This window comes from Daphnia magna, linkage group LG4 (assembly GCF_020631705.1).
Source record: "Daphnia magna isolate NIES linkage group LG4, ASM2063170v1.1, whole genome shotgun sequence".
Taxonomy (NCBI): domain Eukaryota; kingdom Metazoa; phylum Arthropoda; class Branchiopoda; order Diplostraca; family Daphniidae; genus Daphnia; species Daphnia magna.
Window position 1 is genome coordinate 8,481,683 of NC_059185.1, and position 13,916 is coordinate 8,495,598.

The 13,916-nt window shown below is 38.9% G+C and overlaps 2 protein-coding genes across 2 annotated transcripts; one reads left to right on the forward strand and one right to left on the reverse strand.

Moving 5' to 3' along the window:
• Positions 1-235: 235 nt before the first annotated feature.
• Positions 236-1,360, forward strand: LOC116931313. Its single transcript, XM_032938882.2, has 2 exons — positions 236-370; positions 449-1,360. The coding sequence occupies exons 1-2, from the start codon at positions 236-238 to the stop codon at positions 1,358-1,360; spliced, it is 1,047 nt and encodes a 348-aa protein (XP_032794773.2).
• A 656-nt stretch (positions 1,361-2,016) lies between these two features.
• On the reverse strand, positions 2,017-5,357 carry LOC116931312. The gene is made up of 5 exons (XM_045172610.1): positions 5,130-5,357; positions 3,870-4,280; positions 3,309-3,625; positions 2,503-2,673; positions 2,017-2,332 (listed from the first exon to the last, which is right to left on the reverse strand). Exons 2-5 carry the CDS (start codon positions 4,254-4,256, stop codon positions 2,017-2,019), a joined length of 1,191 nt encoding a protein of 396 aa, XP_045028545.1. The 5' UTR covers positions 4,257-4,280; positions 5,130-5,357.
• Between the last annotated feature and the right edge of the window lie 8,559 nt (positions 5,358-13,916).

Genomic DNA, 13,916 nt, shown 5'->3' on the forward strand with positions numbered 1-13,916 from the left:
ATTACGTTCACTAACGTAATGTAATTACAATCGCATTGTAATTGAAAACTATTTCTCTTGTCAGATAAATAGGTTTCAAGCAAGCGGTGACCACCCGATTGGTGGTCACGCCCCCGTTTCTCTGAACTAAACGTGGTAAGCGATGGAATTAATTTGATTAGCTGAATTTTTCGTCTGCTGTAGTAAACACTCGTCTATCAGTATTTCACCGAATCGTATTTTTTTTTTTTTTTAAATGGATGATCCAATTTCTGAATCCTGTTCATCTTCTGATGTTGTTGCACTTGAATACGAATCCAGTTTGTCCGCTGGTTTGGACATTTCTCAATATTATCTTTCAAAATCTGTGAGGGATTCAACTAAACAGCAGGTACTATTACATGTAGCATCCGTTACGTCACGTTTGTTTATAACATTCCTATGTGTTTTTTTTTTTTTTTTTATTTAGTACAATCGTGTCTATGAAATTTGGGCTGCTTTTTGTCAAGAGAATGGAATACCGGAATTTGGGGCAGATCATAAACAATTGGCTGCCTGTCTTTCTCTGGTAATGCTACGAGACGGATCGTATTCCAAAGTAGTTATGTTGAGTTCTGTGATCGCGCATGAGTATCGTGTCCGAATGTTGCCATCACCTACCGTTCACGAAACAATATCTCTTCTCTTCCGTGGTTTCCGGAATGAGCACCCTCAAATGCGTGCGCCCAAGTCACCTATAACTGAAGACATTTTGTCCAAAATGTACTTTCATCTTTATCGGCCAGTAAATGGAAGAGATGGCCTACGTGCCTCACTTGTCCTTTGGAGGACAATTTGGAGAGTTTCGATGGAGTATCATACACTTGGCCGTTTTAGCGATATCGTTAAACTTCAGAGAAAAGATGTCATCTATAAATCAAGTCCGTCTCCTCATCTTCAAATTTTATTTCAAGGTGGCAAAAACGACCAGTATTCAGAAGGAAGTGAGAGAATTGTCGCTTCTAATATAAATGAAGAAATTTGTCCAGTGAAACTCACTCTCAACTATTTTCAGTTCTTGGGCCCCTCCTACTCTGGTTGTTTGGTCCCTTTGTGTACTGCTAAAAATGTTCCCAACCCTGTTAAGCCTGTACCTTACAGTAGCGCCCTTTCTGATTTGAAAAAACTGTTGCAATCGTTGGGTTGTGATCCTAAACTTTACGGCGAACATTCCGGAAAAAGAGGCGGTGCCACTGCGGCAGCTGCCCATGGTGCAACTGAAAGCCAATTAAAGCGTTTGGGTGGATGGCGTTCAGATGTAATGCCGTCAAAATACGTTGACCTGTCCCTCTCAAGTCGCATTTCTATGTCCCAACTATTACAAAACAAAAATTCTCAGTAATAATAATTATTGTAGCATGTGTACTTGTGAAGGTCAAAAATGAAGTTGTGATACATAAACTTGAGTCCAACTGGGTCAGATTGATTTGAATTTCTTGTATTTGTGTGAGAAAAAACAGTTTGACTTTACATCGTAATTTTAGTTAGAATTGAAAGTGATCTCTAGGAAATTGAATTTGACTCGCCCAGTGAGAGGTGATCGATGATTTAATGTGCCCTGAATGATAAATGGTATGCGTGTCTCGACGTTTTTGAAAGGCCATAACAGCCGTCCCTCTCTGTCAAATATTTCGGTCCAATAATCGGCGGTCCTCCATTCCGGAATAAATAAGATTCCGGTTGTTTTCGACGTTTTCAGTTTCCTGGTGACTTTGATAACCTCTCGTATTGGCGGACAAATCCAAGCAATCTCCCCGTCCCATGAATGCGAAAATGCGTCAATGCCAGTTGTTCCCTTGCAGTAAAAATTTGAAAAAAATCTTTCGCATTTTCTATTGCGATCAGAAGCAAACATGTCGATTGTAAAATTGAATCTCCGATTGCTCTTTTGGAATGTTTCGTCGTCTATTTGCCAGTCATCGGTGTCTGTGGTTTTTGAACCGTCATCTGCCAACTTGATGCGCGGGTCGTCTCGTAAAAGGTGGATCGGTATTATTTTCAAACTAAGTTTTTTGCAGAGGACCATGACTTCGAAGATTTCCTTTGAATATGTCTCTTTCCCGACCCTTTCGTTAAGAAAGTGGTCAAATTTTGGCTGTCGGTGAGCCAGTAAATGTTGGTGGCTTTGTTGTTGGTCGCCCCTGTATGTTGGTAATATTCCAGGGTTTTTCTCACTGCGAGAAGTTCTCTATGACCAGATGATAGTCTTCTTTCGTCCTCGTTTAGCAATCCTCTATAGTAAAGTTTCTCTCCTTTGATCGAGTAAGCACATGTGGCAAATCCAGAGGCATCACTTGCCCAAATCTTCTCTTCTTGCGTTCATGCATGGTTTGACACAAAACTCGATTTCATAAAAGAGCTGGGTGGTCCAATTATCGATAAAACAGATATTTCTGTTGCAGCTGATCGAATTAAAGAATTGTCAAAATCAGAAAAGTTTTCTACAAAAAATTAAGTCCGTTCAGTGATTCCGTGCTCATTGTTAGAAAAGTGCTCCATCCTCTTCCTTGTACTGCCGCATCTAGTTCTATGTAAGCGGCTCTTGCCGCCATAATGACTACTGGTCCTAGTGCTGGTTCTGTTGAGACCATTTTTCCTAGAGTTCCAGCTAATTCTTTTGCCAGAATTGGCTTTGGACCATAAGCGATCGTTTTCAGAACTTGTTGAATAGTGTGCTGTTTTTTGGCCTCACTCAGGCGTACGGTCATACTATCAGTGTCAATGATGAAACCAAGATATTCCTTGCATTGGCTAGCATCATTTTCTTGGTCAGATTTCTTCTTTTCAATGATCCACCCAGACTTTTTTAGGATGTCGTAAACTATCGAGCGTTCCTTATCGGCTTGACATTTCGTGTCAGACGTAATTCTTCCATCGTCCAGATAAATTGAGTGTCTGATACCTTTGTTGTGAAGGTATGCATTGATTGGTTTGAACAGTTTTGTGATGCAGTGGACTGCTGATGACAATCCGAACGGAAGAAACAGAAAAGTAAAATATATGGTAGTGCCCTCTGGTGTCCGAATGGCTGCTCCCAAATATTTCGTTTGCGACCGGTGGATCTTAATATGGTGGTAGGCTGACTTCAGGTCATATATCACTTGGAAATCTTTTGGTCTCGTTAGTTCCAAAGCCTTTTGGAAATGTGAGAGTGTGACCGTTTGTTCTTGTAGGCACAAGTTGACGCATCTTGAGCCGTCCCAACACAATCTCTTCTTTATCGATCCGTCTCTTCCTCTTTTATGAGACACTGTTAATGGAGAGACGCAAAGAGGTTTTCCTTCGTGAATTGGATGATTCCCAATGTTGCAAGTTCTGTTACTGCTTGGTGGACAAAAACCGGATCTTTATTGGCTGAAGCATTGTTGGGTTCTTCGTAGGCAGCTGGAGCCTTCGTGAATGGAATGATGTAACCTTCTTCCAGTACATTCAAAACCCAGTCGCCGGCTTTTAGTTCTTTAATCCAGAATTCTCGAACCTTTTCCTGATGAATTGAGCCAGGGATAAATTCTGTATGATCGTCGTTAATGTTGGACTGTTCAGTGACATTATTGTCCTGTGTGATCTTTGTCGAAAGGGGCACTTGTATCAAATCTGGTTTGTTAGCCTCAGTTGATTCTCTGAAAGTTTTCAAATAATTTATAAGTAAAGACAAATAGTCTCCATTTAGTCTTGCACATTACAAATCGTATGGCCATTGTATTGAATTAATCAAACAATCGTTACTTTCTGTTGGGGCAATTCCTGGCAAAATGTTCCAATGACTGACAAACATAACATCTGCGTTCGGTCGTTGGAGCTTGTCCTCCACCTCGAGTGGATCCACCTCGACCACCTTTTGAAGCTTGTACGCCGTGCCCGTGGTAGCCCCTGGGATTTGAAGGTCCAGCTCCAAAATCGACCTGATATGAGTGGTTGCCTCTGAAACGTTTTCCTTGGCCACGTGATCTGTCCTTTTCTTTCTTCCGTTCACGTTTTATTTCCCTCTTGTCTTTTTCCTCCAAGACTTTAGCGAGATCAGGATCCAAGTATTCCCCAGCCTTTCTTCTGGCAACTTTGTCAGCAGTGGCATAGTCGAATTTGCGCCAAATTGTGAGAATGAAGAGCCGTTGGCGCATAAGCTCATGGGCCTTTCTGAACTCGGCCAGGACATCTTTTGCTGCAATCTTATTGGCTCCTTGTTCCATCGTAGCAATCAATCTTAGTGATCCAAGTATTCCATTTTGAGTGGACATCATAATTTTCTCTAATGCTTCCAATCGCTAATGAAGTCAGAGAAAACGGTGGACCATTATTTTTTTCAATAGACCACATTTTTTCTTAAAGGAGTAAATTGTTCTTTAATAAGTTAGGCATGACCTGTTATTAGATGTGTAGCTTTCCACCATCCAAATTTTGAGTCTGTGACTACTACACAAACCTTTTTCTGGTGTGTGACTGTCTCACACCACTCGGCTTTAAGTCGGTTATTTATACATACGACTTGGTTGAAAATTTTGACCGATGAACACAAACCAATTCGTGAGTGTGTGACTGTTTCACACCACTCAGGTGTTAGTCTGTGACTGATACACACGACTAAATTGTAGGTTGTGACAAATATACAAATTCTAATCATGAGTGTGTGACTGTCTCACACCACTCAGGTGTTAGTCTGTGATACAGTATAGTACTGATACACACGACTAAATTGTAGGTTGTGACAAATGTGCAAATTCTAATCATGAGTGTGTGACTGTCTCACACCACTCAAATGTAAGTCTGTGACTGATACACGACTTGCGATTGTAAGTTCTGACCACTGCAAAATCTAATTGCAAGTGAGTGTCTGTGACTGGATAATGACACGTCAAGGATGAAAACAGCTCTCTCACCTTAAAATAAATATATGAAATCTTGCCAACAAACGACAGTCCTCAAAGACGAGTTCATTGCAGTCATTTTGTTTGTAGCTCGTTCAATAGTCATTGAGAAGTTCATGACTCTTAACATGCAGCCTCGTAAAACTTTTTATGTTCAGTCTTTGACCAATATGTCACACTACACACCACATACGATAGCCATTCTTATCCTTATTTGTAATCTTTTTTGCCTTTTGAAATGTATCATACCTCTCTTAGTTCCCTGTCCTTATCCGGAACGGCTTCAATGAATCCTGCCAGCCTCGATCTGGCAGATGACAATTCTTCTTTTGAAATCGATTCCCAGTCATCCGGAAAAAGTTAACTGCCATGATGATCTATGTCGTTCACTTGTCAATTCAAAAAGTATTTACTGTTGAAAAACTATGGGTTTTCTTAATTTTACTACGGAAAATCTCGACTTTTTCTAAATAACGTGCTTCGTTCGCTAGGCGTTGCTTGTGAATAGTTCGTCTGCGCAGTGTGTCACCTGCTGCCGTTAATCTTATACTTCGTTATGATTATTTAATGGTTTACTAACCATTCACTGCAAAGAAAAGTATTTACATTTTGACAGTTACTTTAATACGTAACACTTGTTTGAAACTTGCACTTTTCAAATTTTTTCTTTCACAAACTGCTCTACGACATCGTCGAAAAAGAGTCATTTTATAAATTCGTTTTCAATCGACATAAGAGAGAGAAAGTTTAGTCTTTTTTTGCCTATATTTGTCTTATTTTCGTTTTTTATCAACTTAAGCTTCAAAAAAGATCTCTCCCCCGAAGCTACACTTACCATTAGAGATAAATAAATGTGAAGGGCCATTTCAACATTTGGGAAAGTTAACTGCACTTTCTGTGTGAATAGAGTTTGATACATCATATACACAGTAAATGACTTTTCGAAATCTGGGCTTTCTGTCTCAAGGTACTGCTTAATGTATAGGCTGAAATGTGTCAACTCATCGGGAAACGATTTATCTAAGTCAGAACTATACTGAGTTTGAAAAATGGTGGCCTTTTCGATCAAAATATCAAAATCCAATCTCCAACAATTATTGAGAAATCCGAACAAGATTCCTTCGGTAATGTCCTTCGGGCAATTTTTTTGAAAAAAATTGTCTATAGACATGTAACGTGGGCCAAAGATAAACAGATTTTGGATCCAAGGTTTCTAAATTTCAATCAATTTATAGTGTTCATCTGCTGTAGTCTACTGTCCGGAATTAGCAACACGGGAACTTAAGTAAAAAAATTAAAATGCAATAACGAATTTGATGAATTTTATACGACAAATGTACTACCGAATGCAATAGTTTTATAAAATACACTTCTGGGAATCTAACCATATCAATATTGGCTAGGGTAATATAAGTTTAAGACCTATAAAGCGACTTAAAAAAATTTTCCAAAAATTAGAAAAACAATGACATTTGAAGAAAAATGGTTTTATTTCCGCATGAGTATTGAACAATTAAACTTAATGATGCCAGCGCAACACCTTACCACTACGCTGTTATTGACATAATGCGACTAGTATGAATAGCAGTGTAATTTTACATCATCTGCAGCAGTATACTGTCCAAAATTAGCAACACGGGGACTTATGTAAAAAAAATGAGAATGCAATCGTGAAGATTTTTTCTCAAAAATAGACAACAAATTGAATTGTCTTGTAAAAGCAATTTCAGGGAATGTAACCATGTAAATATTACTTAGGATAGTTTAAGTTTAAGACATCCCATATAGCACATTTCTGCCGTCGGATGTCCGAATCATGGCCGAATATCCGTTAGATATCTATGTACTCAATGGGTAGTTCCAGGGATGTCCGTCGGCTAGTCACCTTGGAAGTGCAATGGATGTGCGAAAATTATATTCTACGGACCTCCTTCCAACAGCCAAAAGATTTTCAATTGTTTCATTTAAGGATCGGCCTCGAGCCAATCGGGCGCTTTTTGCAAATCGGGTTTCTCATTTCGGGCCAAGGAGGCGTGGCTCAGGGTGGAAAATTCTTCTCCCCGAATTCAATTGGGGTTTGCAATCAATTGGATTGCAATCAATTGATTCATCAATGCAAAAAACATTATCGATTGACCCGATCTATCCGATAACAACCCCGATAATAGCTCGTTCTACCCGCTTGCCCCGATTTTTACTCTGAAACCGAAAGAACAGCATTTTTTTTTGCTTTGGGGCAACGGGTTAACTCCAAATTTTTCCCGCACCGCCCCGGTTGAAAAAGTGGCACCTCATTTCAACCCCGAATGCACTTTATCGGTGCGGGGCGGTTAACTCGATTAGAACTAATTGGGGCCGATAACTAAGTTTCATTATTAATTGTCAAAATTTCTTGAGAGGGGGAAAACTTAACCGTGTTCAAATTTTTCCTTGAACGTATTTTTATTTGAAGTCCAGCATTTAAAATGAAAAATTTAAAAAATAAAGGAGTAATGATCTATTTGCTGGATGGTTTATTTAAAAATTTATTACAAAAAATGAATAAAATATATGAAAGTCGTGAGTTTGTTTGCAAGCTTTCCGTTTAGCTTACGGGAACCAAGCCATTGAAAATTAACTCACAGAAAATAAATATTATTCGGCATCTAATAATATTAAAAGCAAGTATACTTATGATAGGATTATAATTTCAAATAATAAAAACTACTTTAAACTTAATAAATCATGCTGAAGTTTAAAATTCAAAATATTTAGCATAAATTGTTTAATTTCAATTTATATACCTCTGGTTTAACCTAAGTTCGACATCATCTTGACTTCTTAAAATCCTGTATGTGATTTGTTATCGAAAAGCTCAGTGTTTTACAACAATTCGATTGTATTGTTCGAAAATGATACATAATATATCTGTAGATTGGCACAGTGGAATAAGATTCGACTGTGATGCGGAGACCCGAGTTCGAATCCTGGTATGCCTAATTTTTTCATGAATAGATGTCAACACATGTCTATTTATAGCCAATGAAGCCCGTTCGGATATCCTTAGATGTCTGCGGCGCTGTTTGGCGGTCAAAACCAAAAAATACATCCGTGGACATCCAAATCGGTATCGGGCTGTCCGGGGATATCAAAAGATGTACTCAACTCCGCCCGACTCGTGGACATCGCGGCCCTTTGTATGTGGGATACTAAGCGACTTAAAAATTTAACAAAATATACGCATAAAAAGGAAAAAACTAAATAAATTTTGTGTTTCAAAGAGTATTGATCCATTCATCTTAATGTTATGAGCCCAACACCTTACCGCTGAGCTATCACACACATACATACAGATACAGCATCAAAAATTATGTATCTTGTCGCCGCTGTGTAACTTTCTTCTCCATAGTCTCCGTTCTGGCAGCATGTTTACTACTGCAATATAAAAAAATATATAAAAATCTACTGTTTAAAACATTTTGTTAAAGAAAACACTTACTGTTTAGTGACTGTTATACAGCCTTCTGCACTGACTGCAATGCATTGACAGTTGTAAGGTTACGCAAACAAAAGCGAATTCACTGCCTAGGATTCGGCAACCAGCTAGGTAACAATTACGCAAATTAATTTTTTTAAACTGTAATAGAATCAAATGAAAAAGCCACTATACCACGTATCAAATTTTGAGAGAATGGTGTACAAAATTTGGGGACGATTGGTCATTCAGGGAAGAAACGTATATGGAAATACATAATGGACATTAAACCTTCTGAGATCTACTACTACTACCCTACCCCCTATACCCCACACCCTAAAATTGTTATAGTCCTTCGGTATTATATACATATATACCCTCAGGGATAAGCCAGCAATTTTACTGTAAGCGTTTGTCCGGGAAATTTGAGCTTGCGACAAAGAGTCCAATATCGGAAGAAATCCATCTACTCGAAAGCGAGTTTGACCTGACAGAACGACATCTTCGCTTGGACCATCATTAACTTGTTGTCGACGCCTTCTTGGTATTTTATCTGCATCTCTATATTTTCCGTTTGTAATCAGCTTTAAGGCTTCGTTTTCAAAGTCATCAAATCTTTCTCGCTGATTAGCTACGAAATCTGTTAAGGATTTCATCATCAACACAGCGCTGCGAAAGTCCAAAGTTTCGGATTCAAAGTTTTGTTTACTATATTAAATCTCTCCATGACTGAATTCCAAAGTCTTGTCATTATGGCAGTCTCGCGAAATAGCATGTGGTCAAATAAAGATTTGGCTTGATGCCTTGTATCAGGTGTTTGTTGTAAATCCTTCAACAATTCTTCAAGCGCATCTCGAATTTCGGTATAGCCAAACGAAAGAGCTTTGACAGCATCAGCTCGTGCAGACCATCTAGTGTCCAAAAGGCGCTTGACAACTATCTTTTTTGGGCCAATGTTTTTTATTAGCACTGACCAACGATGAGTTGATCCAGAAAAAACAGAAAAAAGTTGTTGGACAATTCCGAAAAAGCGAGTGGCCTCAAGACAGCTTTCAGCTGCACAAACCCCAGCAAGGTTTAGTGAATGGGCAGTACAGGGAATGTAAAAAGCAAGGGGATTTTTTCAATTATTTTGGCTTGCACGCCATTACACCTTCCTTAAATATTCGCATCATTATCGTACGATTGCCCTCGTGCATTTTTTATGTCAATTTTTTGGTCCTCGAAAAATTTAAGAATAATGTTGGCCAGATATTCACCAGTATGGCTTTCAATAGGAATAAAGGACAAAAAACGTTCGGTAGCTTCGTGAGACGTTACTGAAACATATTTGATAATCATGGAAAGCTGGTCACGTGTGTCAAGTCTGGTGTAGAATCAAAGGACACAGAAAAAAATCTTGCTTCTTAGATTTCAGAAATAATTAGAGAAAACACTTTCACACGCATAATTGTAATTAACTCTTCGTAGATGGTCGAAGATAAATAAGAAAATCGGCCCTTTCCTTTGTTGCCATATTCTTTTAAATGGTTCAAATGAACGGATCAAACTAACTCATCAATTTAAGAATACCAAGAAAGTTGCCGTTTTTTGGCGATCCTATTAGTTCGTTATCTCCACAAAGTGGAAGGCCTCTTTCACACAGAAATTTGATGACAGCAACAACACGCAATAACTATGATTCCCAGTATGAGCCTTCTGTGCTTCTCACTTCCTCTATATGCTGATCAATTTTTTCCAAAAAGACGCCTCCTTAAGGCCAAAGTAGTTGCGTTTGTTTTATGACTTTTTCTATCTTCGTGTTGTCGAAGTGAAGAATCACCATGCTGCCAGTCTTTAAATCCCACACAAGGATCTCCAAATGTTGTTGACGATGGCAATTTAAAAAGGATGCAAGGAAAACAAAATATTTTTCCCGTTGGAGGAGTAAAGAATCCAATCCCGCAAAATTTTAAACTGATTTATGTTTTTCTGATCCGTTTGAAGTACTCGGTAAAGAAAGACTTTCGAAAATTTTCTATTTTGGTCACCAAATTTTTGCAAGGATGCTTCAAAATTAGACTTATCGTCGTGGTGCTGACATTTTTCTGGCCCATTTTTTATCCAATAGTCTATATCGTCTTGACTTAATGTCCCCCAAAGTCCAGCGTCATTAGTGCGCTCAAGCTCAACTGATACAATTGCTTCAGTTGAATTTGAAGCTCCCAAACACGAATGGAAATCGTTGTCAACAACATTATGATTACCTAAATTATTTTCGACACGATCATCGTGAATGTTTTCATGTGAAACAGGAGAATCAGTAAGAAAATTAGATAAAGGACTTGATACATTCGATTCGATTTCCACTTCATCATTGTCTTCATCATCAACATCCAATAAAACTGAAGCTGAGGCAGAGTCGTTTGAATTTAAATCAGCTTTTTTTCCAAATCCAAATTTGCTAAGTTTGGGTATTGAGTTTAATAGTTGTTTCTCTTTTACATCTTTAGTTGCCTTAGCCTTACGATTTGCTGCCCCACTTGGGTGACTTGACTTTTTCAAGCAATTATCTGACTTTGACATAATTGTTTTCGAAACTTAGTACGAGTGTACGACTTAGAAGTCTATTAGCAAATTAGCTTCTTCTCAACCGACGACTCAAGAAAAACTGAGCCGCATGAGGGGCATGTAATTTCCTTTCCCACGAGTACCAGAATCCTCAAGGGACGCGCAGAATTGCCAGAAGGCCCCCAGGGGCCCAGCTTTGACCTTCTGCTTTCAAAATGAGAGAATTCAAAGATCAAAAAAACTATTTACATTTTTTTTTTTTTCGAAAATATTTTTTTGGCTGTTTTCAACAAAATTTGCGCCCTCCCAGTCCTTGCACCCCTGAGCTTCAGCCCCTGTAAGCCCTATGGTTAATCCGGCACTGCTACAATAGCAGTAAGGATGGGTAGATTGGAGGGAAGTGTATTGGATTGACAGACAGAAATAATAAGCGAAGTGACCTGAAGTTGGACAACAGACAATGAAAAAAATTTTTGACCGGTCAAATACAACGTTGTTGACGACGGACAGCAAGATATATTGTTTGGCGGATAACTTCTGTGGGTAAACAAGTGGACAAATATAAGCAGCTGCTACATTTTCACCACACGCAGCCGAGACGAATTTAGGGTAGATCAAAACTAGTGATTCGAAGGGCAAAATATGCAAGCGCCAACTATCCCCCAGCCTTAGACGGGTCTAAAGTTATTGGTCCATACTATATAAAACCAAAATTGTATGTGTACGATTTTTATTTGTTTCGGAAGCCCCTCCGCCTTTTTATTGCGCATTAAAAGAAACCTTGGAGGGTTTATTTTTGCTCCTCCCCTTTTTTACGGTAAACGGTAGAATTGTGGAACAAGTACTACTACAATGTGTATATCTAGCTTCTCGCTTCTCTCTCTTTGTCCTGGGCGGTGGAATAGAGCCACTTTGCGGCAGTAATTCTGTTTCCCTTTATTTTTTCATTCTCGGGTGAAGAAATGGAGAAAATGTACGAAGCGGGTATCTTAGTCCACTCTTTTCTCCAAAAATTGGTTGTCGGAATGGAAAACTAATTTCTTTTGATTTCCTCTTTTCTCCTACGTTTTTGCTGTGAACTGCAGCAATGTCGCTGCTGTAATGCGGCTGAGAAAATTGGTAGTGATTCTAGGAAATCTTGTTTTACCCCAAAATTTTTCCCGTTTTTGTTTGATTTTTTTCACACTCGGGATGGGTTATTTGGCAGTCAACGCAGTCGCATACCGTGAAAACTAAATAATGGTGTGTCGATGGGCCAATGGAATAAGCAGGCCTGCAGATAATAAAAAAAGATGGTTAGTGAACAGATAATATAGAGGTAGAGAAAAATAAGCGTGTCAGCAAGCAGATACTACCGTTCGGTCGAAGAGCTTCTTAAATGTATGTAAACAAACATAAAGATAATTCCATCTAACTGATGGAAGCTAATAGAAAGGTTTGACGGCCAGATAGACGGAAAGCTACAACTCAGCAAGGATGGATAGATTGACGACAAATCCCACGGATGGACAGGCAGAAATAATGGGTGATTTGAATGTTTGAGAGTTGATCAACTGGAAAACTAAACAGATCGCTTGACTGGAAAACGCAACATAAGAATCGACGAGTAGAAAGAAAAATTCTTTCACGGGTGGCTTCCGTGAGTAATTTGTTGTGATTTTGCTTGTGTGCCTAGAATAGGGATCGTCCCGGGTTAACCAAAACCCGGTTTACTTTTCACCGAAAGGTACTGGTGCGACGATTAAAAAATAAAAAACATTTTTTTGCGTGTTGCGCCAGTAACTTAACCGTAACGTAACCGGTAATGTTATTTAACAAACCATTCACCTTCTAATATAAAAAAAACCCCGGTTTTTAGCCTTCGGATAGTACGGATGAAAATTATAGTTCAAATTTTTGAACCCGAGGCCTTGGGAAAAGTTACAAATTTAGACAAAAGATAGCAAAATTAGGAAACAAGCACCCCCTACCCACTCCAAATTCCCCCGAGACAATAGACCTGTGTCGGATGCTGTGTTGCCACTTCTCAAATTGCCTCGGTGATGTCAGTCCTCTCAGCCCTATACTAGGGATCGGCCCCGATTAGCCATAACCGGGTTAACCACCCCGCCCCTCCCCGGTAAAAGGCAATCGGGGCTGAATCGGGGTCGTCAGCCGGGGTGGGGCGGGGCAAAAATCGAGGTTAACCGGTTTGCCCCGACGCCGTTTGCAAAAATGGCGAAGAAAGTGCGGTCCTATGCAGAGGTTGAGATACCTTATTTGTTCCATTCTTTTGTTTCTTTCCCCTACCATTCAACCCATATTTACTTAATTTTTCTGCTTAACATCAAATACTAATTTAACACGATGTGGCATACGGTAAGCAACCCTATTTAACGTGTTAACAATAACGACTTAGTATTAAGCTACACTCTGACTTACTTAGGCATGGAAATTAACATTAAGTCCCATCGTTTGACTGAATTAGAAAACGTCTTTATTCATTTCTTTAGAGTGTGAGATAATAGGGCTGCATAATCGTATGATACATCGTGGTAAAATAGTAATTTTCGGTAAAAGAAGAGTTAAGTAAATATGGGGGGAGGGGTAGGGTGTAAGAAACAAAAAAAAAAGAACAAATAAGGTATCTCAACCTCCGCCATAGGCACATACCATCCGCCATTACACAGTAAAAGGGTGGGTTTTTTAGCTATACGTAAAGAAACTTACAGCCACGACTGTATATGTGTAGTATTCTATTATATATATAGTATTCTATTACTCTGTTTAAAATGTAGGGGAAAAAACGAAGTGTTTCTAAGAATTCGGCAACTCCAGTTGATGCCGCAAAAAAAGGATTTCCATAATTTCGTTTTTTAACCTACTCTAAATTCGTTGAATAAATAGAAAAAAATCTGAAAATTAGGCTACAGGTAGAACTAACGTAACTCTTTCTTTTAAGCCCTTTTGCGTCTTCGTAGCTTTAGCTGTTTGTTTTTTAAAAAAAACTAAAGTGACCTCATTTGCATAAGATTCTCTCGGCTTTCTAAAGA

What these genes read in the sequence shown, in the direction of transcription:
- LOC116931313 (XM_032938882.2), top strand. Translation starts at nt 236, where the DNA reads ATGGATGATCCAATTTCTGAATCCTGTTCATCTTCTGATGTTGTTGCA. An exon ending in GGGATTCAACTAAACAGCAG is followed by an intron (nt 371 to 448) that starts GTACTATTACAT and finishes TTTTTTATTTAG; the next exon opens with TACAATCGTGTCTATGAAAT.
- LOC116931312 (XM_045172610.1), bottom strand. Translation starts at nt 4,256, where the DNA reads ATGATGTCCACTCAAAATGGAATACTTGGATCACTAAGATTGATTGCT. An exon ending in GGGGCTACCACGGGCACGGC is followed by an intron (nt 3,626 to 3,869) that starts GTACAAGCTTCA and finishes GAATCAACTGAG; the next exon opens with GCTAACAAACCAGATTTGAT. An exon ending in GCAACATTGGGAATCATCCA is followed by an intron (nt 2,674 to 3,308) that starts ATTCACGAAGGA and finishes TCAACAAGTTCT; the next exon opens with GAAAACGATCGCTTATGGTC.